Source organism: Lithobates pipiens, unplaced genomic scaffold, assembly GCF_037356315.1.
Source record: "Lithobates pipiens isolate NorthernLeopardFrog02 unplaced genomic scaffold, aLitPip1_a1.2 Scaffold_25, whole genome shotgun sequence".
In the NCBI taxonomy this organism is placed as follows: domain Eukaryota; kingdom Metazoa; phylum Chordata; class Amphibia; order Anura; family Ranidae; genus Lithobates; species Lithobates pipiens.
The window spans coordinates 228,264,133-228,290,340 of record NW_027507787.1 but is presented as its reverse complement, the minus strand read 5'-3'; the positions used below and the strand labels follow the sequence as shown (position 1 = coordinate 228,290,340).

The window sequence follows — 26,208 nt, the reverse complement described above, 5'->3', positions numbered from 1 at the left end:
TAGTTGCAGAGCAGGAAGTCGCAGCTGGTAGCAGGACTGTGGTTGCAGAGCAGGAAGTCGCAGCTGTTAGCAGTACCGTGGTTGCAGAGAAGGAAGCCGCAGCTGGTAGCAGGACCCTGGTGGCAAACACTCGGGCAGTAACGCTGAGCCGAGCAGGGCACCTAAGCAAGGTCACAGGTATAGCCGGGTTCGTCAACAGGCAGGCAGCAGGGTACTGGAACATCGGGCAGAGACTGGTCAGATGGGAAGCCGGGTTTGTCAACAGGTGAGCAGCAGGGTACTGTAACATTAGGCAGAGACGGGTCAAACGGGAAGCCGGGATCAGGAACCAGAGATCAGGTATAGCAGAGTTCAGAGCAGTGTTAATGGGAGCCAAAGTCAGAAACGGGTAATAAGACAGATAGTGCAGATTTCAGAGTAACGGAAACTAAGCTGAAAGACCAGTCAGCACTGCTCTGCTGCTGGAGTCCCTCTTAAATAAGCTAACTGGCTCCAACTAGCGCTAAAGCGCGCTCCTGCGAGCATAGGCACGCACAGGCATCTGTGGTCCCCTGTGCCCTTACATTGCCCCCCTCTTAAGGGCAGCCTCCGGATGCCCACTAAGGATTTCTTCTTGGGATGGAGGCAAAGATAGGCTTGGACCAATTGTGGAACGTGCACATCAGAGCAGAGTTCCCAAGAATTGTCCTCAGGGCCATAGCCCTTCCATTTTATAAGGAACTGAGTCTGGCCCCTTCTCTTCCGGGAATCCAGGATGGCTTCCACCTCAAATTCCTCATTTCCTTTGACCAACAGAGGAGCAGGAGTTTACGATTCTCGTCGGGGAAGGGGTTAGCCACAGATTGTTTCAGGAGGGACATGTGGAACACTGGATGAACTTTCAAATTTTCTGGTAGACTTAATTCAAAAGCAACAGCATTAATCCTTCTTTTAATGGGGAATGGGCCTATATATTTCGGCCCAAGCTTCCGTGAAGGGCAAGCCAGCTTTAGATTTGTGGTAGACAGCCAGACCTTATCTCCAGGTTTCAGATCCAGGTTACCTCTTCTTCTTTTATCAAAGAATATTTTGTCATCTACCTGGGACTTGGAGATAGCTTCTTGCAGGAACAGATTGTTAGCTGTCCAGAATTCCAGATGATCCTGGACTGCTGGTACCTGGGATTCTTGGGAAACATTGGGCAAGAAGGATGTGTGGAACCCATAATTAACGAAAAAGGGGGTTTGCTTGATAGAGGAGTGTACAGAATTATTGTAGGCAAACTCTGCCAACGGCAAAAGGGACACCCAGTTATCTTGTGCAAAGGAGGAGAAACATCAGAGATATTGTTTCAAAGTCTGGTTCGTCCTTTCAGTCTGGCCGTTTGTCTGTGGGTGGTAAGCAGATGATAAGCAGAGTTTTATGCCTAAGACTTTACACAGAGATTTCCAAAATCTGGACGTGAACTGTACTCCACGATCTGATGTAATGTTGACAGGGATGCCATGTAGACGCACCGCTTCCTTAACAAAAGACGATGGAGTCTCAGCAGCAGAACGAGTACCTTTTAGAGGAACAAAGTGGGCCATCTTGGATAGGCGATCCACTATGACTAAAATGGTGGTGGATCCCTCGGATGTTCGTAACTCAACAATGAAGTCCATGGAGATCATGCTCCATAACTTATCTGGTATAGGGAGAGGTTCCAGCCGCCCCCAGTTCTTGGATCTGTCTGTCTTATTTCATAAACACGTGGTGCAAGATCTCACATAGTCTCTGCAGAATTGTATTACGCTTGGCCACAAGAAGGAGCGAAGGACCAATTTTGACGTCTTGTGTACCCCGAAATGCCCTGCCAGAGGGTGATCATGGCACACAGAGGACTGTCGTTCGTAGCTGTTCCGGAACAAAAATCTGTGTACCGTGAAAGTCTTTAAGCTGGAGGTGAAGTTCTTGAGAGGGAGGATGACTCAGGACTGATGTCTTGATTTGGGAAATGAGATCGGTTTGTAGTAACGCAAAGTTGTTAGCGGGTAAAATGGTGTCAGGTTCAGGGGATACCTCAGTATCTTGAAACATGCGCAAAAGGGCTTCAGATCTCCCATTTTTGGATCCGGGCCGGTAAGTGATATGGAATCTTGCAAAAAAGAAAGCTCACCTGGCTTGGCGAGGTCTTAGCCTTTTCGCTGTTCTTAAGTGTTCCAGGTTTTTATGATCTGTGAATACAAGAATAGGATGTGCAGCTCCTTCTAGCAGATAACGCCATTCTTCAAGGGCAGACTTGATGACAAGCAATTCCTGATCACCAACGTCATAATTCCTTTCAGGGTTACTTAGTTTTCTGGAAAAAAAGGCGACCTTGTCGTTGGGACAGTATGGCTCCCACGGCTATTTCGGAGACGTCCACCTCAAGGACATGAAGCAGAGTAGGATGTAGATGTTTCAAAATGGGTGCAGACGTGAAAAGGCTCTTCAATTTTTCAAATGCTGTCTGGGCTTCTGCAGTCCACGTGAAGGTTGTGTGTGACTTGGTTAACTGGGTAAAAGGGGATACGACACAGGAAAAGTCTTTAATACATTTTCTATAGAAATTAGCAAAACCCACAAATCGCTGTACAGATTTCTTATCAGAAGGGGCAGGCCAAGGGAGTACTGCTGATACCTTCTGTGGATCCATAGCAATTCCGCCTGCAGAGATAATGAGTCCCAGGAATTGGATGGTAAGCTTTTCGAATTCACACTTCTCCGTCTTGGCATAGAGATGGTGTTTCCTCAACCTGTTTAAGACTTTCTGCACGTGAATTCGATGTGACTCTAAGGAGTTGGAATAAATTAAGATGTCATCCAAGTAAACGATCGTAAATAAGTCAAGAAAGTCCCAAAACACATTGTTTACGAAATGCTGGAAGGTAGCCAGAGCATTGCAGAGTCCAATGGGGATCAACAGGTACTCGCATGTCCAAAATGAGACCTGAAGGCCGTCTTCCTCTCTTATTCTGATCAGATTGTATGCCCCACTTAAGTCCAATTTTGTGAATATACGGGCCTCTCATAACCTCTGGAAAAGTTCAAGAATAAGGGGTAAGGGGTATCGATTCTTTATGGTTACTTTATTCACGTCCTGGTAATCAATACAAGGCCGGAGGGAATGGTCCTTTTTTTCCAAAAAAAAATATTCCTGCTCCCGCAGGGGATGAAGAGGGCCGGATAAAACTTTTATCACGATTCTTTATCACGAAACCTTAAACACGATGTTTTAAATCATTCAGGGAGGTAGGCATTTCTACTCTGGCGAGCTCATCCTTGATGGCTTCTGACAGGCCAAGACGAAATTGGAAATGTAAAGCTGAATCATTCCATTCAGTATCAGTGCTCCATAAACGAAAGTCCGAGACATATTCCTCTACCGGCCTGGAGCCTTGTTGTAAATGACTCAGTGAAGTTTCTGCTGTCTGGCGACAGGAAGGGTCGGCATATAACTGAGCCATGGAAGCGAAAAAGGAATTGACTGAAGCCAAGATAGGGTCATGTTGTTCCCGAAGCTGAAATGCCCAAGCCTGAGGTTCTTCCAGCAATAAGGAGATGAGGAATCCCACCTTCACTTCCTGGGTAGGAAATGTATGAGGCAACAAAGACAAATATAGTTCACAGGTATTCTGAAAAGTTCTGTATTTTTTATGGCCCCCAAAAAAATGTTCAAGTAAAAGCACCCTGGGTTCAGTAAGGTACGACAGTCCGGTTTGAGTTAAGCTGGAAGTATACTGCAGTTGGTTATGGATGCGGGTAAAGTCCATGTGCAACCCTTGCACTACATGGGAGAGTACGATAACAGTCTGGCTGAGGGTTGACAACAGAGAGGCCTCCCTTTCAGACTCCATTGCGGACTGACTGGTACTGTCACGTACCTGTGGGGAGACTGAAATGACTAGGTCAACCTCTCTTGTATCTCCAGCCCAGGTCCCGCTGAGAGTGGAACAGAAGGAGCCAAGGGACAGGAGGCACACGAGTGCCTGCAGATGGAAGCCCGGAATCCTGAAGCAGGAAGTAGCAGCTGGTCGCAGGACTGTAGTTGCAGAGTAGGGAGTCGCAGCTGGTAGCAGGACCGTGGTTGCAGAGCAGGAAGTCTCAGCTGGTAGCAGGACCATGGTGGAAAACACTCAAGCAGTAACCATGAGCCGAGCAGGGCACCTAAGCAAGATCACAAGAATAGCCAGGTTCATCAACAGGCAGGCAGCAGGGTACCGGAACATCAGGCAGAGACTGGTAAGATGGGAAACTGGGTTCGTCAACAGGCAGGCAGCAGGGTACAGTAACATCAGGCATAGATGGGTCAAATGGGAAGCCGGGATCAGGAACAGCAGAGTTCAGAGCAGGGACAACGGGAGCCAAGGTCAGCAACAGGTAATCAGACAGATAGTGCAGATTTCAGAGTAACGGGAACTAAGCTGAAAGACCAGCCAGCGCTGGTCTGCTGCTGGAGTCGCTCTTAAATAAGCTAACTGGCGCCAACTGGCACTAAAGCACGCTCCCGCGCGCCGCATGAGGCACACCACACGATGCACACGCGCATGCTCATAGGCACACACAAACATCTGTGGTCCCCTGTGCCCGTGCGCACATGCACCAGCACGCGCGCTTCTTGATCTCTGCTGGTTCTTTTAGTCCCATGCGCGCACGCATGCACACCAGCGTGCACTTGGCACACAGTTCCCTTACACTGTGTTACAGAAACAGAACAACACCAGTAAGAAGGGGTATCTTCAGGTGTATACTGTGCAGGAGGCACACAACACCCACTGTAAATGCTGCAGATGCCTGTGTTACAGAAACAGAACAAGACTAGCAATAAGGGGTAGCTTCAGGTGTATACTGTGCAGGAGGCACACTACACCCACTGTAAATGCTGCAGATGCCTGTATTACATAAACAGAACAACACCAGCAATAAGGGTTAGCTTCAGGTGTATATTGTGCAGGAGGCACACTACACCCACTGTAAATGCTGCAGATGCCTGTATTACATAAACAGAACAACACCAGCAATAAGGGGTAGCTTCAGGTGTATACTGAGCAGGAGGCACACAACACCCACTTTAACTGCTGCAGATGCCTATATTACAGAAACAGAACAACACCAGCAATAACGGGTAGCTTCAGGTGTATACTGTGCAGGAGGCACACAACACCCACTGTAAATGCTGCAGATGCCTGTGTTACAGAAACAGAACAAGACTAGCAATAAGGGGTGACTTCAGGTGTATACTGTGCAGGAGGCACACTACACCCACTGTAAATGCTGCAGATGCCTGTATTACATAAACAGAACAACACCAGCAATAAGGGGTAGCTTCAGGTGTATACTGTGCAGGAGGCACACAACACCCATTTTAACTGCTGTAGATGCCTGTATTACAGAAACAGAACAACACCAGCAATAAGGGGTAGCTGCGGGTGTATACTGTGCAGGAGGCACACAACACCCACTGTAAATGTTGCAGATGCCTGTATTACAGAAACAGAACAACACCAGCAATAAGGGGTAGCTTCAGGTGTATACTGTGCAGGAGGCACACTACACCCACTGTAACAGCTGCAAATGCCTGTATTACAGAAACAGAACAAGACTAGCAATAAGGGGTAGCTTCAGGTGTATATTGTGCAGGAGGCACACTACACACACTGTAAATACTGCAGATGCCTGTATTATATAAACAGAACAACACCAGCAACAAGGAGTAGCTTCAGGTGTACACTGTGCAGGAGGCACACAACACCCACTTTAACTGCTGAAGATGCCTGTGTACAGAAACAGAAAAAAACACCAGCAATAAGGGGTATCTTCAGGTGAATAATGTGCAGGAGGCACACAGCACCCACTGTAACAGCGCTAGGTTCCCATGCAAAAAGACACTGTCCCTGCCTATTCTGCTCTTTCCCTGCACGCCAACACACTACACAAGGCCGCTGTGCTGGCGGCCTTATATAGTGAGGGGCGTGTACTAAACTCCCCTGAGCTATAATTGGCCACAGGCATCCTGTCTGTGGCCAATTATGGCTCTCCTCACTGCCGGCGCTGTGATTGGCCAAGCATGCGGGGTCACAGTGCATGCTTGGCCAATCATGAGCCAGCAATGCACTCGAACACCGGCTGTTCACCTGTTTCGGCGAATCCAGAACTTTGTGGGCCGTTCACACCATATTCGTGTGACGCTCACGGCCCACAAAGTTCTGGATTCGCCGAACAGGCGAACAGCCGGTGTTTGAGACGAATATGCGTTCGACTCTAACACCGAGCTCATCCCTAGTCACCACCAGTAGAACCATACGCTAAATCAATGATCGGGTAGCAGCAGTACACTACAGACTGCTTTAAAGACAGAGAGGACAAAGAGTCAGGATAAGAAGATATCTTGATTCAGATTAATTATTTAACCCTTTAGTATTTAGTTGGCTTATCCTAAAGGAGATATGCATGTTAAAAGGGACAAATTGTGTCTAATTTAGTAGCTATATAACTGAATGAGAGAGCGGTCTCATTTTTATAACAAAAAAATACATTTTATTCTGCTTTATAGTAATATTTTTCTGCATTCTGGTCCTGAGATTTCTATGCCCCCTGGATCCTTGGATTTTTTTTTTTTAATTCCTACAGCCATGACCTCTACAGTGGTGTATAAAATAACACACACAAGATAGAAAAAAATCAACAGTTTTTAATAGAACATTATCAAACTATTTTAAAGTACTGGAATAATTACGATAAAAAAACTGTACTTATTAAACTGTTACAAAAAATTATATTTAACTGTCTTTTGATAATACTTTCTTTGGGCTGGGATTCACACTGGTGTGATGCAAGGAAACCCTTTCCAATTTACAATGAGTACCATTCATATCTGTGTGTCTTCAAGTCACAGCGACTTCAAAGTAGTAACTGCACTACTGTGGTCAGATTTTGATGCGACTTGAGGCAGAGACCTCAAGTTTACATAGATATTGCTTCAAGTCGCATCAAAATCGCATCAAAGTCACGGTAAAAATTGTGGCAAAAATTGCACACCTATGAAAGGAGCCTAACAAATGAATTTTACTACCGTGGATACTTCGCCCGCCCACGGTAGTAAAATCTGATAATTTTTCATGTGCATGCGCAGTAAAGACTATGGAAAAATCTGATGGCTAGCAATGTTAACTGTGAAGTTGGCCCACCAGAAAGGTTCACATGCACAAAAACCCGCTTTTCATTTATACAGCTGCATAAGCACGTCACCAAAATTGATGATGATGGCTAATCTGACAAATTGTGGTCTGACAGTCTGACACAACAGTAGGATTGTGCTTGTGCTTTGAGCAAGAAATAGATACAAGTAAACATCCCCAGGACCTGCCAACCTTCTGTGAAGAATCATTCTTTTGATTCTAATTAGGGATGAGCTTCGTGTTCGAGTCGAACGTACGTTCGACTCGAACATTGGCTGTTTCGGCCGTTCGGCGAATTCCGAACGTTTGGGCCGTTCGCGTCAAAATTTGAGTGACGCGCGCGCGGACCATAATGCACTGCGGCGGCGCAGTGCATTGCTGCCCCATGATTGGCCAAGCATGCACTGTGACCCCGCATGCTTGGCCAATCGCAGCGCCGCCAGCGAGGAGAGCCATGATTGGCCACAGGCATCCTGCCTGTGGCCAATCATAGCTCAGGCTGTGTAGTGCACGCCCCACACTATATAAGGCCGCCTTTGAGGCGGCCTCGTGTAGTGTGTTAGTTAGCATCTGAAGCAGTGGGTGTTCTGTGTACCTTCAACACAGTACACACCAATCGTTTTTGGCTGATTTCCTATCTTGCTGCTGTGTAGTGGTTGTTGTCTGTGCCCTGACTGCAGTATACACCACTATATTCACCTCACCTATATAGCTAGTGATCTAGCTTTAACCACTTAACAACTGCCCATTGCCGATTAACGGCTTCAGGGCGGTTGTTTAACTCTGAGAGGCCGTTAATTAATGGCCTCCCAGAATTCTGCTCTCGCGCGCCCCCTGGGGAGCGCACTCGAGAGCATCCGTGACTGCCGGGTCCACAGGACCCGGCGCATCACGGATCACGGTAAACGGCCGCTCATAGCGGCCGTTTACCACGTGATCGCTCCGTCAAATGACGGAGTGATCACTTGTAAACAAACCGGCGTCATGTTATGACGCCGGTTCCTCCCTCCCCTCTCTGTACCGATCGGTACAGCGGAGGGGAAAGAGATCGGTGTCAGCAGCGATGTGGGCTGCATCTGCAGTGCCCACATCGCTGCTCACCGAATTTAACCCCTCAATTCCCTGCCAATACTCTGCAATACCAGTGCATACTCTGCAGTACCCTGCCATTACTCTGCAGTACCCCCCATTACTCTGCAGTACCCTGCCATTACTCTGCAGTACCCCCCATTACTCTGCAGTAACCCCCATTACTCTGCAGTAACCCCCATTACTCTGCAGTACCCCCCAATACTCTTCAGTACCCGCCATTACTCTGCAGTACCCGCCATTACTCTGCAGTACCCGCCATTACTCTGCAGTACCCCCAATACTCTGCAGTACCCTGCCATTACTCTGTAGTACCCCCCAATACTCTGCAGTACCCTGCTATTACTCTGTAGTACCCCGCCAATACCCTGCCAATACTCTGTAATACCCTGCCATAAATTGCCATACCCAGCCATACTCGGAGATACCCAGCCATACTCGGTGATACCCTGAAATACCCAGCCATAGACGCCCCCCACCCCTCACCGCCCTCCGGTGCTTCTACCAACTCGCCAGTACGATCAAAGCCAGAATCTTTTTTTTATTTTTTATTTCAGGCTTCCCAGCCTAGAGGTGAGATGTGGGGTCATATTGACCCCCCAGATTTCACTGTAAAGAGGACCTGTCACCCCATATTCCTATTACAAGGGATGTTTACATTTCTTGTAATAGGAATAAAAGTGATCAAAAATATATTTTTGGGGAAAAAAATGTCAAACTAAAATAAATAAAGTAAAATGAACAATAAAAAAATAAAATAAAAATTAAAGCGCCCATGTCCCCATGTGCTCGCATGGGCCACACATGTGAGGTATCGCCGAGAATGTTAGAGCGAGAGCAATAATTCTAGTCCTAGACCTCCTCTGCAACTCAAAACATGTAACCAGTAAAAAAAAATTTAAAGCGTCGGGATTTTTTAAGTAGCGACGTTTGGCGCCATTCCACGGGCATGTGCAATTTTGAAGAGTGACATGTTTGATATCTATTTACTCAGCATAACTTCATCTTTCACTTTATGCAAACATTGGGCTAACTTTACTGTTTTTTTTGTTTGTTTTTTAAGCACAAAACAGTTTTTTCCCCCAAAAAAACGCGTTTGAAAATTGCTGTGCAAATACCGTGTGAGATAAAAATTTGCAACGACCACCATTGTATTCTCCAGGGTCTTTGCTAAAAAAAAATATATATATAATGTTTTGGGGTTCTCTGTAATTTTCTAGCAAATAAATGATGATTTTTACATGTAGGAGAGAAATGTCAGAATTGGCCTGGGTGCTCCAGAACGCCTGATGGCGCTCCCTGCATGTTGGGCCTCTGTATGTGGCCACGTTGTGTAAAAGTCTCACACATGTGGTATCGCAGTACTCGGGAGTAATAGCAAAATGTGTTTTGGGGTGTAATTTGTGGTATGCATATGCTGTGTGTGTGAAATAACCTGATAATATGACAATTGTGTGGAAAAAAAAAAAAAAGGAAATAGGCCGTCAGTACTTCAGGTGTGATCAATTTTCAGATATTGGCACCATAGCTTGTGGACTTTATAACTTTCACAAAGACCAAATAATATCCACCAATTTGTACTTATTTTTACCAAAGATATGTAGTAGTATAAATTTTGGCCAAAATTTATGAAGAAAAAATGACTAATCTGCTAAATTTTATAACAGAAACGAAGAAAAATTCATTTTTTCACAGAATTTTCGGTCTTTTTTCTTTTATAGCACAAAAAATAAAAAACTGAGAGGTGATTAAATACCACCAAAAGAAAGCTCTATTTGTGTGAAAAAAGGACAAACATTTCCTATAGGTCCAGTGTTGCATGACTGAGTAATTGTCATTCAAAATGTGAGGGCACCGAAAGCTGAAAATTGGTCTGGTTATTAAGGGTGTTTAAGTGCCCAGTGGTCAAGTGGTTAATAATAGAGCTTGCAGTCAGTAGTGTTAGGAGATAGTGCGTGCTGTCTGCATGCTCTGTACCCAGTACATACCGCTATAATATAGGGCAGGCCCCTACTTTCAAACATCCAACTTACAAACATCTCCTACTTGCAAACGCAAGGAGACAGCAGCAAGTGAGATGAAAAAAGATGGACGACAAAACAAATTATACAGGGGTGATAACCCTTCCCTATGTTTTCCAAAAAGCTTAAAAATAGTTTTTTTGACTGGAGCTACACTTTAAAAATGTACCGGTTGAAAATGACAAACAGATTCAACTTAACACAACAAACCTACACAGTCCCTGTCTTGTTTGCACCGCCTGTATACTGCTGTTCTGAGTATATAGGGTCTGGGGGCCACACGCATTTCCTTTTTTTAATATGGGTACGGGGTTCCCCTTAATATGCGTACAAGACCCAAATAGGCTGGTAATGGGCAGGGAGGGCTACCCATGCCATTTTTCTGAATGATTTTCAACCATATTGCAGGAACCAGATATAACATTAAAACCGCAAGCAGTTTTAAATGGTGTTATTTCCGTTTAATGTCATTTTGTGCAGGGACTGTTCTAAACATGGGAAACATGTGGCACTTCACAGGCATACTACAGACACCCCCCAGGCACCATATTTAAAGGAATATTTCACCTTTTTTTTTCACTTTAATCGTCATTAAAATCAGTGCTCCCGCCAAAACGGCAGTTTTTAAAACTTTTTTTTGCAGTGACCCATGTCCCCTGAGGCAGGAGGCAGGTCCCCAAACCCTTTTTAGGACACTATCTTGCATATTAGCCGTTAAAATTAGCACTTTCCATTTCGAACGTTCGAGTCCCATAGACTTCAATGGGGTTCTAACGTTCGTACCGAACGCGGGGGTCGTTCGCAAGTTCTGGTGCGAACCGAACCGGGGGGTGTTCGGCTCATCCCTAATTCTAATCATTTAAGAAGGTTGAGTGAGAGCTTTGGTTCACTTTTGTCAGTAGACTCAGCAAGTGAACCGAAGAATTTATTCATTCAATCGGTTCATTTCAGTGAGTAGTTTGAAATGAACCGTTTGACTTAAAAGTTCCGGACTTCCCATCACTAGTTCCTAGGTGGCAGTGCGCCCTAGGCAGCTGCCTAGTTCAACTAGCGGGAGCGCCGGCCCTGAATACAGCTCAATACAGTACACAGTTGTACATACGTATGCTATTTCATACCTTTAGATTTATTTGCAGTCTTTTCTTGGCTTTTGCCTGTGAGGGGGTTTAAATATCCTGTGCAGAGAGAAAAACACTTTTATTACAACTATTCTTAGGACAGCAATATATCAATGTACATTATAGGAGCAGCACATAAAGTGTACAGATACTACACTATATGGCCAAATGTTTGTGGACACCCCTCCAAATGATTGCGTTCTGGTCCTTTTAGTGAAGTGGTTCATGCTGACACGAAAACATTGTAGACAATTGTGCTCTTCCAACATTGAGCTTACAGTTTGGGGAAAGTTATTTTCCATTCCAATATGACTGTGGGCCTGTGTACAAGGTCAGCTCCATAAGAAATAGTGTGAACAGTTTGGGGTGGCGGAATCCAAGTGTCCTGCACAGAGCCCTCACCTCATTCCTACTGAACACCTTTGGAATGGGTGTAAATTCCCAAAGATGGACCCCGAAATCTCATTGAATGTCTTACCAGAAGAGTGAAGACTGTTATAGCCACAAAGCAGGACCAACTCCAAATAAATGGCCATGGGTTTAGAATGGGATTTGCAATAAGCTCATTCTGGTGTGATGGTCAGGTGTACGCAATCATTTGGCCATGTAGTATATCTATAGCAGCCTTTATAACACAGAGGAACCTTTGAAATAACTTTTTGGTCTCTGGTAACCCCTGCTAATAATTACTTTATCTACAGCTCATAGTACAAGAGTGTGATGATCAGTAGGATAAATCCCCCTTACATTTGTGGTCAGTAGCTAAAATCACTTCTTCCAGATTGCTAATACGATTATTGATGTAAGGCTACATATTATACTAAATTTGGATTTTGGCAAGGTGAGGGTCCTCTTTCTTTTGGCTACATATTTGAGAACAGAAATTGCTCATTGCTCAAGTTACCCCTATCAATCTCAAGAGGAACCTTGGGGTTCCATGGAACCATGGTTGAGAATAGGAGTCCATTCACATGGGCAGACCTATAGGGGCCGCCTGTCAGTCTGTTGACACCCGCCGACATCTGATCCGATCCTGTCCGATAAAAACAGACAGATGGCAGATCTGTGCCCTGTCTAGCAGATCAGATGGTAGTTGGGTGTAAACGGACAGGCAGCCTATTTAAACCAGGCTGCCTGGAGAGGAGAGCGGACACTCTCTGCATATGCAGACTGGACACAGACACCTACCTGCTCAGAGGGGATCAGTGGACAGATTCTCAGCTGACCAGGTGAACTCCAACAGAACCTGCCCCATTTGGGGTTGATCCATAGACTGGCAGTGCAGAGAGATACAATATATAGACAACAGAATCAAAAAACAAACACAAAGTAGTGCATCAATGTACAGAAAGAAAGCAGAGAAGGAAAAACTTTAAAGGACAACTAATTCATGGAGTATAGTGCTACATGCAGAAAATATATGTAAAGAACCTATTGAAGATTGGCATTTTTTTTTCTCTAATATGTCTTCTTTTATTTTTTTCATGCATAATTATTATATTGCTGCCACTGAGGCAAGAGCAGCTCATTGTACTCCCACAAGTTCTAGCTTGTCTTGTTATGTACTCATTATCTCTAGACACCATCTGCTCCCAACCTCTACGAAAAAAGGTAACCAGAACATAAATGATCTACACCCACACACATACTGAATATATTTATACAAGCACGCAGGCAATGTGATAAAGTTTTCCACAAATATCATGTAACATGCAAAGGTTCAACTGCCATATTTGTATTCTATATGTGCTTTGCTTCCAGGAAGTTTAAAGTAGCTGGTCTTTTCTAAATTGTCAAGCTAATAATCTGTGTAAATACTCTCAAAAATCTGGAAAAGTGGAAAAAAAAATCATGCCAACACATTGTTTTCCCCTAGTTTTAAGTAGAGTGGGGAAGTATAAGAACACTTATTAGGATTGTACTGCTTTCTGCGGATGTTGGAGAGTTCCTTTTCACTTTTGAAAGTGCAGTTGCTCCAGAGCTTAGTAAATGAGGTAATATTTCATTTTTTTCATAGTAGGTGAGGTTGAAAAAATACACAAGTCCATCAAGTCCAACCTATGTGTGTGATTATATACATATATACATTATATATATATATTTCACTTTACAAAGAACAACCATCGCATGCAAGGAAAATTAAAAAAACAACTGCAATTATGCTTGTTAAAGATTGGATGATGGAAGCCAGCAGAGCTCTCCCTCATTTACTAAGTTCTGGAGTAACTGCCCTTGCGGAGTGCAACTGGACTTTTAAAAGTGCATAGTAAATTTGACTTTAGTAAATCAACCCCTTCCTGTCTAGTAAAACCCTGGAGAGCAGTAAAGATCTAACAGAGGTTCTAAGACTACCCACACACACTCAAAGCTAAGGAAAATAAATTTGGGGTGGACATACACTTTAAGTTTGTTTTTGTTTTGCTTTTCTCAATCAAGGAATTTTATTAGAGAAAATGTAGTTTACATTGACATTATACAGTTACAGAGTAGTAATTGAAAATTAATTGAAAATTGAAAATTAACGTCAGTGAACATTTTATCAATTTGTGAACATTCAGGTTTAACAGTGTTTTCATTTCAAATGATAGTCTGTTCGCGTTAAAGCGGAGCTCCACCCTAAAGTGGACCTTCCGCTCATTGGAATCCTCCCCCCCTCCGGCGCCACAATTGGCACCTTTCAGGGGGGAGGGGGGTGCAGTTACCTTTATAATCCAGGTAACTGCACCCACTTCCGAGATAGCTCTCTGCGGAAAGGGGCGTAGATCTACGCCCCTTTCCGAAAGTCCCCCGCTGCCTGCTGGGAAACACACAGATCCCAGAGGCAGCGGGCCCATCCTTATTGCGCAGCGCGACTCGCGAAAGGCTCCACTTCCTGATTCCCATACCCAAGATGGCGGCAGCACCCGAGAGACGATCGAGAGATCGGCTTCGGGTGCCGACATCGCGGGCGCGCTGGGCGGGTAAGTGTCCTTATTTTAAAAGTCAGCAGCTGCTGTATTTGTAGCTGCTGGCTTTAAAAAAAAAAAAAACGGCAGAACTCCCGGCGGACTCCCGCTTTAAGAAGAATAAGATAGGTGGGAGGGTATGGGAAAGGGGGAGGGGGGGTAGGAAGGGAGGAGGGGGGGATAGGGTTAGGGGGGGGGATGAGTATTGGGGGACATACCATTAATCACTTATATCGTACATGAGGTTTTAAGCATGCTGTAATATAGGGGTTTTGTATTTGTTATTCTAAGTAAGAAGCGTTTCATATTAAGTCGAATAGATAAATAGCCAAGGTTGCCAAGTGTTGATAAAACTATTGCTTTTTTCCTTTTTCATCGCTAAAATTTCTTTCATCTTGTATAAATATTGGACTCTACTCAGCCAAATAGCACGTAATAAGTACGACACTGATGGGCACTGATGAGGTGGCACCAATGAGGTGGTACTGATGAGGTGGCACTGGAGGCCACTGATGATGGGCACTTATAGGCGGCACTGATGTGCACTGATCGGTGGCACTGGTATGCAGCACTGATAGGTGGCACTGATGGGCACTCATAGGTGGCACTGATGGGTACTTATGAGTGGCACTGATGGGTAATTATGGGTGGCACTGATAGGTGGCATGGGTGGGCACTGATAGATGGCACTGCTGGACACTGATGGGTGGCATTGCTGGGCATCACTGTTTTTGTTTTGGTACATGATGGTGCCAGTCAGTGCTGGCACCATCTTGTCCCCCTCTTCGGTTCTTCTTGCCGGGCCACCACTTCTTCTTTCAGCTCTTTTACTAGCGGTGGCCCAGTCTTCTGTCGTCGCAGCCGCTGCTCAAATCATGAACAGCGTCCAGGCAGTCCTCCGCATCCCGCTCTCCACGACGGCAGCAAAGCAGCCATAACCACACTATCCCGGACATCAGAGAGGTAACATGGCGGCTTCCCGCCAGTCTCTTACACAGCCCTCACACAGCGCAGCCGAGCGGATCTCCCCACCTCACACTGACAGGCATTGAAGAGCAGGGAAGTCCACAGCAGCAGCAGCAGCATCCCAGCCTCATGGATCTTAGAGCTCTGGCAGCAGACATTAAAGAAACCCTGTTCATGAGGTGGAAATGACAACAGCTCAACACAACTCATCCATCCGCACTATCGGTTCCACAATAGACACTCACACCTTGCAGATGAGGGACCTCCAGCGCCATTTAGAGGATTTGGACAATAGAGGACGGCGCCATAATCTGAGGGTGAGGGGCCTGCCAGAATCTGTGGAAGCAGAGCAGTTAGAGGCGACAGTGACAGGCCTTTTCAACAACCTATTAGATAAACCAGCACAGTCTACTGTGGCTATGGAGAGAATTCACAGAGCTTTGCGGCCCAAAGGGAGAGATTCTGACCCCCCACGGGATGTAGTGTGTTGCCTCGTGGATTATAAGCTGAAGGAGGAAATCCTACGAAAGGCACGGAACAGGATACAGCTAGAACATGAGGGCGCATCAATCCACATTTACCAAGACCTGTCAGGAATCACTCTTCAACACAGAAGGGATCTACGGCCACTGTTGGATAAGATACGTGCTAAAGGCATTCCGTACAAGTGGAAGTTCCCTTTCGGTCTATCCGCTACCTATCGTGGCCGTAGTGCATTATTAAGAGTTCCAGAGGAGCTCCCGCTCTTTTGTGAGGCCATGGATATCCCAGTCATGGACATCCCTGCGTGGTATGCAGAGTTCAGGAGCCGAATGCAACCGGGAAGGGGAAGACCTCAGGAAGAACCGATAGAAGCCCAAAACACCAGACATCGCAGGCGCAGATCCCCTTCGGGCAACAGGCGCTACGCATCTCGCAGGGAATCCTACATGGATGGCAGCCCTACCGACTCACCGAGCTCCAGGAGAGCGAGACGGGACACCGGTCCCCCTCGGGGGCGCTCTCCACGATATTGATCCTCTGCGTCAGCTAAGTCCAGGACCATTTCCCCTTCTGCCTCTTCCCTTATTCATTTCCTAACCTCCAACTTCTCGCTGTCTCTTTCCTCTCTTTTATATGCATCCTCCCTACTAATATGCTGTTGAGATACCAGGAGCCCTAGGTATACACGATAGAGTTACTAGACCCAAAACTATTGGGGACGTATACCTGGTTTAGACCCCAAATCTGAAGATCCCCACTTCCGTGACTCTAACTACCTCCCCGCTGCTGAGCCTTTTACAAGACAAAGTGTAAGGTTTGACAGGATGGCTGTTTGGGGAGCAGCGACCAAAGACTTCCCTATTGTACAGTTGCAGTCACGAACCCACAATCTCCAGCAGGGGGTATACAGGATAAGTTGTATAAATCCAATTCGACATAAAATTGACGCTATGGAGAGGGATAGGACCAGGTTTCTATTAGGTTTTAAGTACCGTTGCATTAGCTACTTACCTACCTTGCCTACGGTTTACTATCTGCATCTATACGCATCATTATGATTGGGAAGTGGGGATGCACCGATGGAGTGCTGGAAGGCCCCAACCCTTAGACTGTGTTTGACTTTGCTCAAACACGTTTTCCTACACTCCTCATTAAATATGCGGATCCTTTAGAATCCAAAACTCATACCGATAGGAGGACTTAAGCCTCTACTGCCCATAATGTAGAGGCCTTTGCACCAACTTGGGCCTTCCTACACCCCCTCCTGGCTTAGGTGTAGTACTCATTTCACCCACTAGCAGATACATGAGGACACAATGACCTGGTCACGCCCACATGTCAACAAAGGTCCTATCAGCAGTAGAAGTATGGTAGACCTCTGCCATGCTTGTCAACCGCTGCACAAGGCTCGTTATGGGCCCATACTCTCAAAATGTTGTAGATACCTAGATTTGACCGTACTTTCCTTTTCAAGTCTTCATGACTGAAGTGGGGAACGAGGGCTTGTATAGCATGTCCCTAGGGACACACTATGCCTACTCTATACAGGCCCGTATTCTCATGAGAATACCCCTTCAGTCATCCTTAGAGGTCACATGGCTATTTGCTAGACTATGGGGTAAAAATGGGATATATGACATGCAGAGAAACCCAGCAAATTATCTCTAGCATGGAAATGGAAGTGCTATGCATGATGAGACTCACAAACAGGTTTAGGAAGTTTACTTTACTGGTTTGATTATCATCTGTTTTTTACAGTTCTTGCTTTCAGTTTACAGCTTCCCAAGGTTTTGTTGCATACAGAGTTTTTCATTATATACTCAATGACATTTATATTACTTTTCCTCTACAATATCGAGATAATGTCATTCTTGGAGTTGATGTCTGCCGACTTATGGCTCTCTAGAACCACAGGTGATACCATAGACTATAACTGGTCTGAATAGACCATGAGTTGCGGTCTATCTGGACGCATATGTATCCAGCATAATACCCTGGTACCAAGGCTTACATATCTCTCGCCAGATTCACAAATTGAGTTATAATATGTATGGTGACTCGATACCTCCCTGTCATCTGATGAGTATATACATCAGGGCCATGGATGGCGGTAGATTCTTCATTCAACCACATTCTAGTTTCCTTCCGATCGGTATTGTCCAACCCCCACACAGGGACCCAGTGGGGAATACCTCCGACAATAGGGGTGGCCCTCATCTGGGTGTTGTATCCGACCGAACACTAGAAACACTAAAGGGGGGGGCTGGTCCCCTTCCTTTCCGGTACACCTCAGTGACGTAAATTTTTTTAAAAAAAAATCTTTTCTTTTACCTTATCCCCAGCCCCTTCCCTATTTCCTTCCCCACTTCAATTTTTGCACGAACCCAATCTAAATCTTATTTATCTGCTTAGTGAGATTACTTCATTTCATCATGCCACGTAAGGACATTACGATCCCGTCCCCCCAGGTCAAGCTATACTCCCTGAACGTAAGGGGTTTAAATACACCTGAAAAAAGATCTCAACTCCTTATACTCCTTAAAAAAGCTTCATCAGCTCACCTCCTTCTGCCAGGGAATGCTGGTGGTTGGAGGAGACTTCAATATACCACTTTCACCAACAGTAGACTCATCCTCGGTAACGTCTTCCATTACCTATTGGGCGTTGCGCGCAATCAAAAAACAGTTGCAGATGCTAACTCTACACGACACATGGCGCACCCTCCATCCACGAGATAGAGATTATACGTTCTACTCTCCTCCACATCGCAAGTACACGCGAATTGATTATTTTTTTATGTCTCAAAATTACTTGGATTCCCTTTTGACAGCGTCTGTAGACCCTATGGTTCTATCGGACCACCACCCAATCGCAGTTACTGTCTCCTTTCCACGGTCACCTGTCGCACCATTCACCTGGCGTTTAGACGACTCTCTATTAACCGACGCTGACAATGTTCAAAATGTCAGTACATGCCTTAAGCAATACTTCCAGGAGAACACGTCTGACGACACAAACCCGCTCACACTCTGGGCAGTGCACAAATGTGTGGTCCGTGGAGAATTTATGGCCGTAGCAGCTAAACGACGGAAAATCAGACAGGCCTGCATACACGACTTATCCGAGCGCGTACATACCCTTGAGACCAAACATAAGCAATCACTCGCGGAATCCACACTCCAGTCTCTTCAGTTAGCAAGGGAAGAGCTGACCATAGAATTAGGTAAAACCATTAAACGCAAATTTGCATTCACACAACGCATTTTCTATGAATTCGGCAATAAAGCCAGCAAATATTTAGCGAGGGAAATCCAAAAAAAACGAGCCTCTTCAAACATTCATCATATCCTAGATCCACAGGGAAACAAAACACATAACTCCCACCGATATTGCTAATCAATTTCGACATTTTTATAAGAATCTATATAATCTCCCAGCGCCGAACACTGAGACCGCTGCAAAAGACAGACAACAGAAAATACTAGATTTTCTGGCACAATACAGCCCACAACCCATTTCCCCTGACACGGCGGCAAGCCTGGATTCTCCATTTACTGGAGAGGAGATGATGATGGCCCTTAAACAATTGAAAACAGGCAAGAGCCTGGGTCCAGACGGATTATCTACTGGGTATTATAAAATGTTTGCGGAAACTTTGAGCCCATTTATACTTACATTTTTCAATACATTGCCTAGTGATCCCACCAAACACTCTGACATCCTTGAAGCCCATATATCAGTTATTCCCAAACCTGGTAGAGATGCAGCCCTAGTGCCCAATTACAGACCCATCTCCTTAATCAACGTGGACATAAAACTTTATGCTAAAATATTGCCTAACCGCATACTCCCCCTTTTACCATCTTTAATCTCACTAGACCAAGTAGGATTTATCCCAAATCATGAGGCTCACGACAACACCCTAAAAGCTATCAATATGCATTATTGGATGAAAACTCACAACACCCCTGGCTTTTTCCTTTCCCTGGACGCGGAGAAGGCATTCGACAGAGTGGCCTGGGACTACATGCTAGCAGTCTTACGATTGGTGGGATTTGGAGAACATCTCCTAGCATATATAGCAGCACTTTATTCGTCCCCGTCGGCTAAAATCAAAATTAACGGTCACCTGTCGGATGCCTTCTCCCTGTCCAACGGAACCAGACAGGGTTGTCCTCTCTCCCTTATACTTTTCGTCCTCACCATGGAACCAATGCTCCTGTCATGGTCGTCCCCGGAATTCAGTGGCTTATGGAAGGCCTGCTCACGGAATCCCCACGTTGAGAACTAAGCAGTATCCTTGGGCGCGCGTTGGCGTGAACGGACGCACGCGGGTGCGTGTTGGTACGAACGGGCGCACAACCAATAGCTTGACCTGGGGGGTAATACCCACATACTTACCTGTTTCAGGATATACTTATTTGACATCTGTACCTCACTATTTTATATTCCCTATAACTAGCCTCCTATACCCTCCCTCCTACTTAACAATTGGTAGCAACTGTGGATATCCCTTATATTGTCTCTAAACTTCAATGACATACTAGTTACAATCAAACCTTTCATGTCACATTCTCTAGTTGACGGATGGGCTGTCATTAATCACTAACAATGGGACGAGGTAATTTTTATATACCTTATAATTTTTTTGGGCTCCCCACCCCTCTCACAGTCAGATCCTAGTAGGGGTGAGAGGGAGGGGGAGTGGAATCCCAGGGTCCCAATTCTCCACTTATTAGCCCATAGGAGTAGAAGTTCTGGTTTATTCTCTACTGCGATGAGTCTAATAAAACACACTCAAGGATTGCCTAGTCCATACACTGATGAAAGGCTGTAGGATTATAACTCGGCATAAATGAGGTTGTACAAGAGGTTCTACAGCCTCTTGCTATTCGTCCCAGATTATAGGAACCCACACAATATGTCTGTCAGAAACGGAATATAAACATATTCAGAATGGATCCTATGTTGTCATATAACTTAAGACACCCCATCTACTCTGATATGTGTTACAAATACGGAAATAAATACAAATGTTATCGTTACTGCATAAAATATATATATCACTAGATAACTGTAACTTATACTACTTAACCTAATTTACATGCCTTGTATGTCATTTTCTTACCTGAATGTACCTAACCTTGAATACGTTTTTGTTGTTAACTACATCTGGGTGCGTCCGCAATTGTCTATTTCTGTTCTGTTTCTCAAAACCCAATAAAATGTTTTTATTCAAAAAAAAAAAAAAAAAGGCATGCCGGGAATGCTAACTGCACATTGCCTGTGCTCTCAGCCAAACTATCAAACCATCCAATGGCTGGTGTCATAACAAATCACATGTGCAGCACCATAGCAGTTGAAGATTAAACAGAGGCAAAGATGGCAGCTTCCTTGGCTGAAAAAGATAGGGGAGTTTACTTCCACTTAGGACATTTTACTTAATTTTACTTAATTTCCCCTTTTTAAATGCACTGTTTCCACTATCAAAAGATATTAAATTTGTGTAATACATGGCTAAATGTAACCTTAATTTTACAATTTTTGGAAAACAGATTAAAAATAATTGTGTTCACATTGTTTATCATTAGATTAATTAACCCGTGACATTGTTATAAATGTTTTGTCTAAAAACAGAAGTTGGCATGGTGTCCTTCCAGCTTATCACTGATCTTTCATCCCAGCTACATTCTTTCATGAGAGCGCAAAGGAGGGGGTCACATCTGCGTACATGACACACACAAGAGATAGAACTAAAGGTTCCAGCATTCACACACATACATGAATATATCTCTAAAATCGCTTAAATTTTTCCCATTTGTACACAGCACATGCATATCATTCTCTCACTTTCTTTTAACTCTTTAATATTTCCCTGCTTAAATTCTGCTTTCCTTATTTTGTGCTGATCTCCTTGGCATCCCATGTATTGTAATCCCATACTTCACATACTCTAGCTTCTATGATCAGACGGGCAGCCATAGTGCCCATCCCATCTTCCCTCACTGACAACATATAAAGTATTCTGTTTTAACTCTCATTTCTCTGTTTTTTACTAGTTGTAGTGCCTGACCCCAAATTCATCCCACAACTTAACATCGAAATGTCCCTTTTTGTCTTGTGTTAATTGTCACCCCTGATCCATCCTGCTCACATAGTTAGCTGTTTCTCTAGCTGTTTCTTAGTCCCTCTGTACTTTGGTATTACCCATTGTGGATCCCTGTCCACTTTAACCATTAATCTAGGGGCTTAGTATAGGCATAACCACATCTTCGCTTCATATATAGCGCTCCTCTTGCCCTGGGCATTTTTGAGGGCCACTTACCCTTCATTCCCTTGATTAATTTAATGCCCATAATGACTGGCCAGTCTTCTCTACGTGTGCCTATACCCTTTTGCCTCTAAACGACTTTATCTAGCAGATGTACTACTTATACCTGTGAACAGCACTATTCTTCCCTTTCTCTATAACACTCCGATGGACAGTAGACAGTGACAACATAACATATAACCACCAATCACTACAGTTCGATTAAGGGGAGTAAAATAGGTATCCTTTGTCCTGAAAATGCCTTACCGATCAAGGAAGTCTGATAACTCAAATGTAAGCAAAAGGCTTACCTCAGCCGGCTGATTATCAGAAATTCCCGGATCGCCTTAAGCTCCTTGTTTCGGATTCTCAGGGTCACCTGTAAATCCTCTCCTAGGCAAAGCTCGCCATCTGACCTGGACATTTTATAGATAGGCAACTCCTATCCTCATATTGATTAGTAGTTCCAAATTAATAACTGCTACAGTAGGGAACAGACAAAAGATACACTCCGCATCTTTCCAAATAACCGTTCTGCTTTATTATGAAGCAATTGAAGGTTTCACATTAATATTACAATTGTACGTTTATGGTAACAAGGGGCATAACATAGGCAGGCTACTTCTAATCAGGATTCAAAAGAATGCAAGCACATAATGAAAACATTATTAGTACTGTGCGCACAGTGAGGGCAGTGTGCAATACATACAAAATAGTATAAAATTATATACAGAACTTACAAATTTCTTTTACACCAGTTATCTAGTTTAAAAAAAATACATAAAATACATTCTATCCCTCTTTCCTGCTCATTTGTCTCTCATTTTGGTCTGATTTTTATATTTGCATTAAAAAAATAAAAATAAACATACAGTATTTATCAAAAAAGAGTTTTACACTGCTAAACCTTACATCCATTCGCTAGATTGTTGCGTTGAAGCCGCAAGGCTCCACTGCCTGTTTCCCTTAGTTAGGATGGTGGCGCCGGCACCCGATCCGATGGATGGATAAGCCTCGGGGGGCCGACATCGCAGGCTTGCTGGACAAGTGCCCTTATTATACCGTATATACTCGAGTATAAGCCGAGATTTTCAGCCTCTTTTTTGAGGCTGAAAGTGCCCCCCTCGGCTTATACTCGAGTCATCGCTGTCTGCCCGCTCGATCAGCGTGTCGAGCAGACAGACAGCGGCCATTCTGATTCAAAAGCCGCGCCTCCGGCTCCCCCTTCGCCTGTGATAGGCGGAACACTGAATTTCCCAGCAGCCTGTGTTCCGCCTATCACGGACTTCGTATCATCCTCGTACTACGGACGAGGATGATACGACGTCTGTGATAGGCGGAACACAGGCTGCTGGGAAATTCAGTGTTCCGCCTATCACAGGCGAAGGCGGCGGCGCAGCTTTTGAATTTTACAATGGCCGCCGACGAACGAAGAGGGCACGGGACGGAGGCAAGGCACAGGACGGCACGGCACGGGACGGGACGGGACCGGAGGCAAGGCACGGCGGCGAGGCACGGCGGCGAGGCACGGCGGCGAGGCACGGAGGCAAGGAGGCTCGGCACGGGACGGAGGCTCGGGACAAAGGCTCAGGACACAGGTAGGCTGGACACACACACACACACACACACACACACACACACACACACACACACACACACACACGGATACACACACACACACAGGGATGGATGGATGGATGGAGACACACACACACAGGGATGGACGGACACACAGGGATGGACGGACACACAGGGATGGACGGACACACAGGGATGGACGGACACACACACAGGGATGGACAGGCATGTCTTACCCTCGGCTTATACACGAGTCAATAAGTTTGCCAGTTTTTTTGGGGGTAAATTGGGGGCCTCGGCTTATATTCGGGTCGGCCTATACTCGAGTATATACGGTAAGTCAGCAGCTACAGTGTTTGTAGTTGCCGACTTAAAAAAAAAAAAAAAATGTCTGGAATAGCGCTTTAATTCTCTGTGTGTGAAGGACATGTCCTTTGTTTATATCATGTTTTCTAGTAGGTGCCCCTCTTTCCAAATTCAGAAAGTCGGAAGGTATCTAACAGAGCACACACACTGATCACATACACAAAAACACAAATACAAAAAGAAAAAACTGCATTGATATAGAAGTGGGAAAAAAATGCAGTAAAAAAATAAAAAGACGTATTTTTGTAATGTAAAAGGGAAAGAAAAACAAATATAAAGAACACTTAATGTAAAAAGAAAGCAGCACTGATAATACAGTTCAAAGCTTGCAGACTTTGTCCATATGTTAGTTATTGCTTGGTTTCTTTTGAGATATTGTTCAGTAGAAACAGCTTCAGCTTGGTGCTGAGTAATGGTGATGTGTCTTAGAGGAGCTGTGACTATTACTGCTCTGAGTGCGAGGAAAATGTGACTCTTACCCTCTTCTAATGTCTTGTCCTTGGGATCTCCACTGTGCTTTACAATCCCCATCTTAGGCTGGATGTGTATCACTATCCTCAAAGTGTTCTGTTCAAGTGCTGTAGAGAGGAGGAAACACGCTGTACACAATGGGGAAGCACCTCCCTAGTCCCTACCCTGGACATGCCCACATTCATTGTGCAGACTAAACTGCGAGCATTAGTGCATATGACATGACAAACACTACCTACTCTGTCGGTCCTGCGTAGTGTATACCTTGGTATTGTTGTTTCCCAGTCATTTGAATCCTTGAACCACGTCTTTGTAATTAGAAACAAGGTCCAAGTTTTCCCTAGACATAAGGGCTGTCAGCTCACAAAGCTTGTCGTCCCAACTGCGAGCATTAGTGCATATGGCATGACAAACACTACTATCAACTACTTTATTTTTATCACCAGAAACCTCAACTGAAGTAACCACTCCATCAGCCCAATCGTTAGCAACATGGTTCAATATTCTGAATATATCCAGTGGTTTTGTGGTTACAGATTTGTTTTTGCTTACTGAATACCAGAATTGAGTCACTTCTTCATTTGGCTTCCTGTTTTGTTGCGATAGTTTCCATCCATTTATGACAGCAGCACACATATACATGGCGACAGAGTATTAAGGCCCACCACAACATATATGTATTGCTGAATCAATATAACAGTCAGATAGCTGGTATTTTAATAAGGAATTTAGGGCATTTTTTTCTGCATCAAAAATGCATGAATAGTAGGCTACCGTATATACTCGAGTATAAGCCGAGATTTTCAGCCCCTTTTTTTTAGGCTGAAAGTGCCCCCCTCGGCTTATACTCGAGTCACCGCCGTCTGTCTACCCGATCAGCGTGTCGTGCAGACAGACGGCGGCCATTCCACTATTCAAAAGCCGCGCCTCCCTGTCTGTGATAGGCGGAACACTCAATTTCCCAGCAGTCAGTGGTCCGCCTATCACGGACATCCGCTCATCCTCATACTACGGACGAGGATGAGAGGATGTCCATGATAGGCGGAACACTGACTGCTGGGAAATTGAGTGTTCCGCCTATCACAGACGGAGGCGCGGCTTTTGAACAGTGGAATGGCCGCCGTCTGTCACAGACGAGTAGAAGAGGTGCGGCGATCCTGGCATGTTTTTACATGCAGATCGCTGCAGAAGGACAAAGAGGCACAGGACACAGGTAGGCTGGACACACAGGGATGGACACACAGGGATAGACACACAGGGATGGACACACAGGGATGGACACACAGGGATGGACACACAGGGATGGACACACAGGGATGGACACACAGGAATGGACACACAGGGATGGACAGGCATGTCTCACCCTCGGCTTATACACGAGTCAATACGTTTTCCCATTTTATTTGTGGTAAATTAGGGGCCTCGGCTTATATTCGGATCGACCTATACTCGAGTACATACGGTATATGGTTTCCAATGCCATTGTTCACTCCAGTGTGGTCAGTTCCAGTATGTTCCATTTCCAGAAGAAAGCAAAACATTATGCATTTTTTTCTGCACTGAACTGCACTGGAACGTGATAAATTGCATCAAAAAAACACTGAAACACACCTAAATGCCCCGGTACACACATGTCCTTATTTAAGTTGAAGAAAAACACAGGGTAAAAATACACCAAAATAC

The 26,208-nt window shown here is 44.9% G+C and overlaps 1 protein-coding gene across 2 annotated transcripts in view; it reads right to left on the bottom strand.

Annotated features, from left to right (window-relative positions):
* The window catches only part of LOC143930933 (NKG2-D type II integral membrane protein-like), a 65,208-nt gene extending 40,559 nt beyond the window's left edge, over positions 1-24,649 (bottom strand). For both annotated transcript variants that reach the window (XM_077455622.1, XM_077455623.1), the window contains exons 1-2: positions 24,534-24,649; positions 11,407-11,463 (exon numbers count right to left, since the gene is read on the bottom strand). In XM_077455622.1, the coding sequence (XP_077311748.1) occupies positions 11,407-11,463; positions 24,534-24,585 (109 nt within the window). In that variant the 5' untranslated portion in view covers positions 24,586-24,649. The remainder of the gene's footprint in view (positions 1-11,406; positions 11,464-24,533) is intronic.
* Between the last annotated feature and the right edge of the window lie 1,559 nt (positions 24,650-26,208).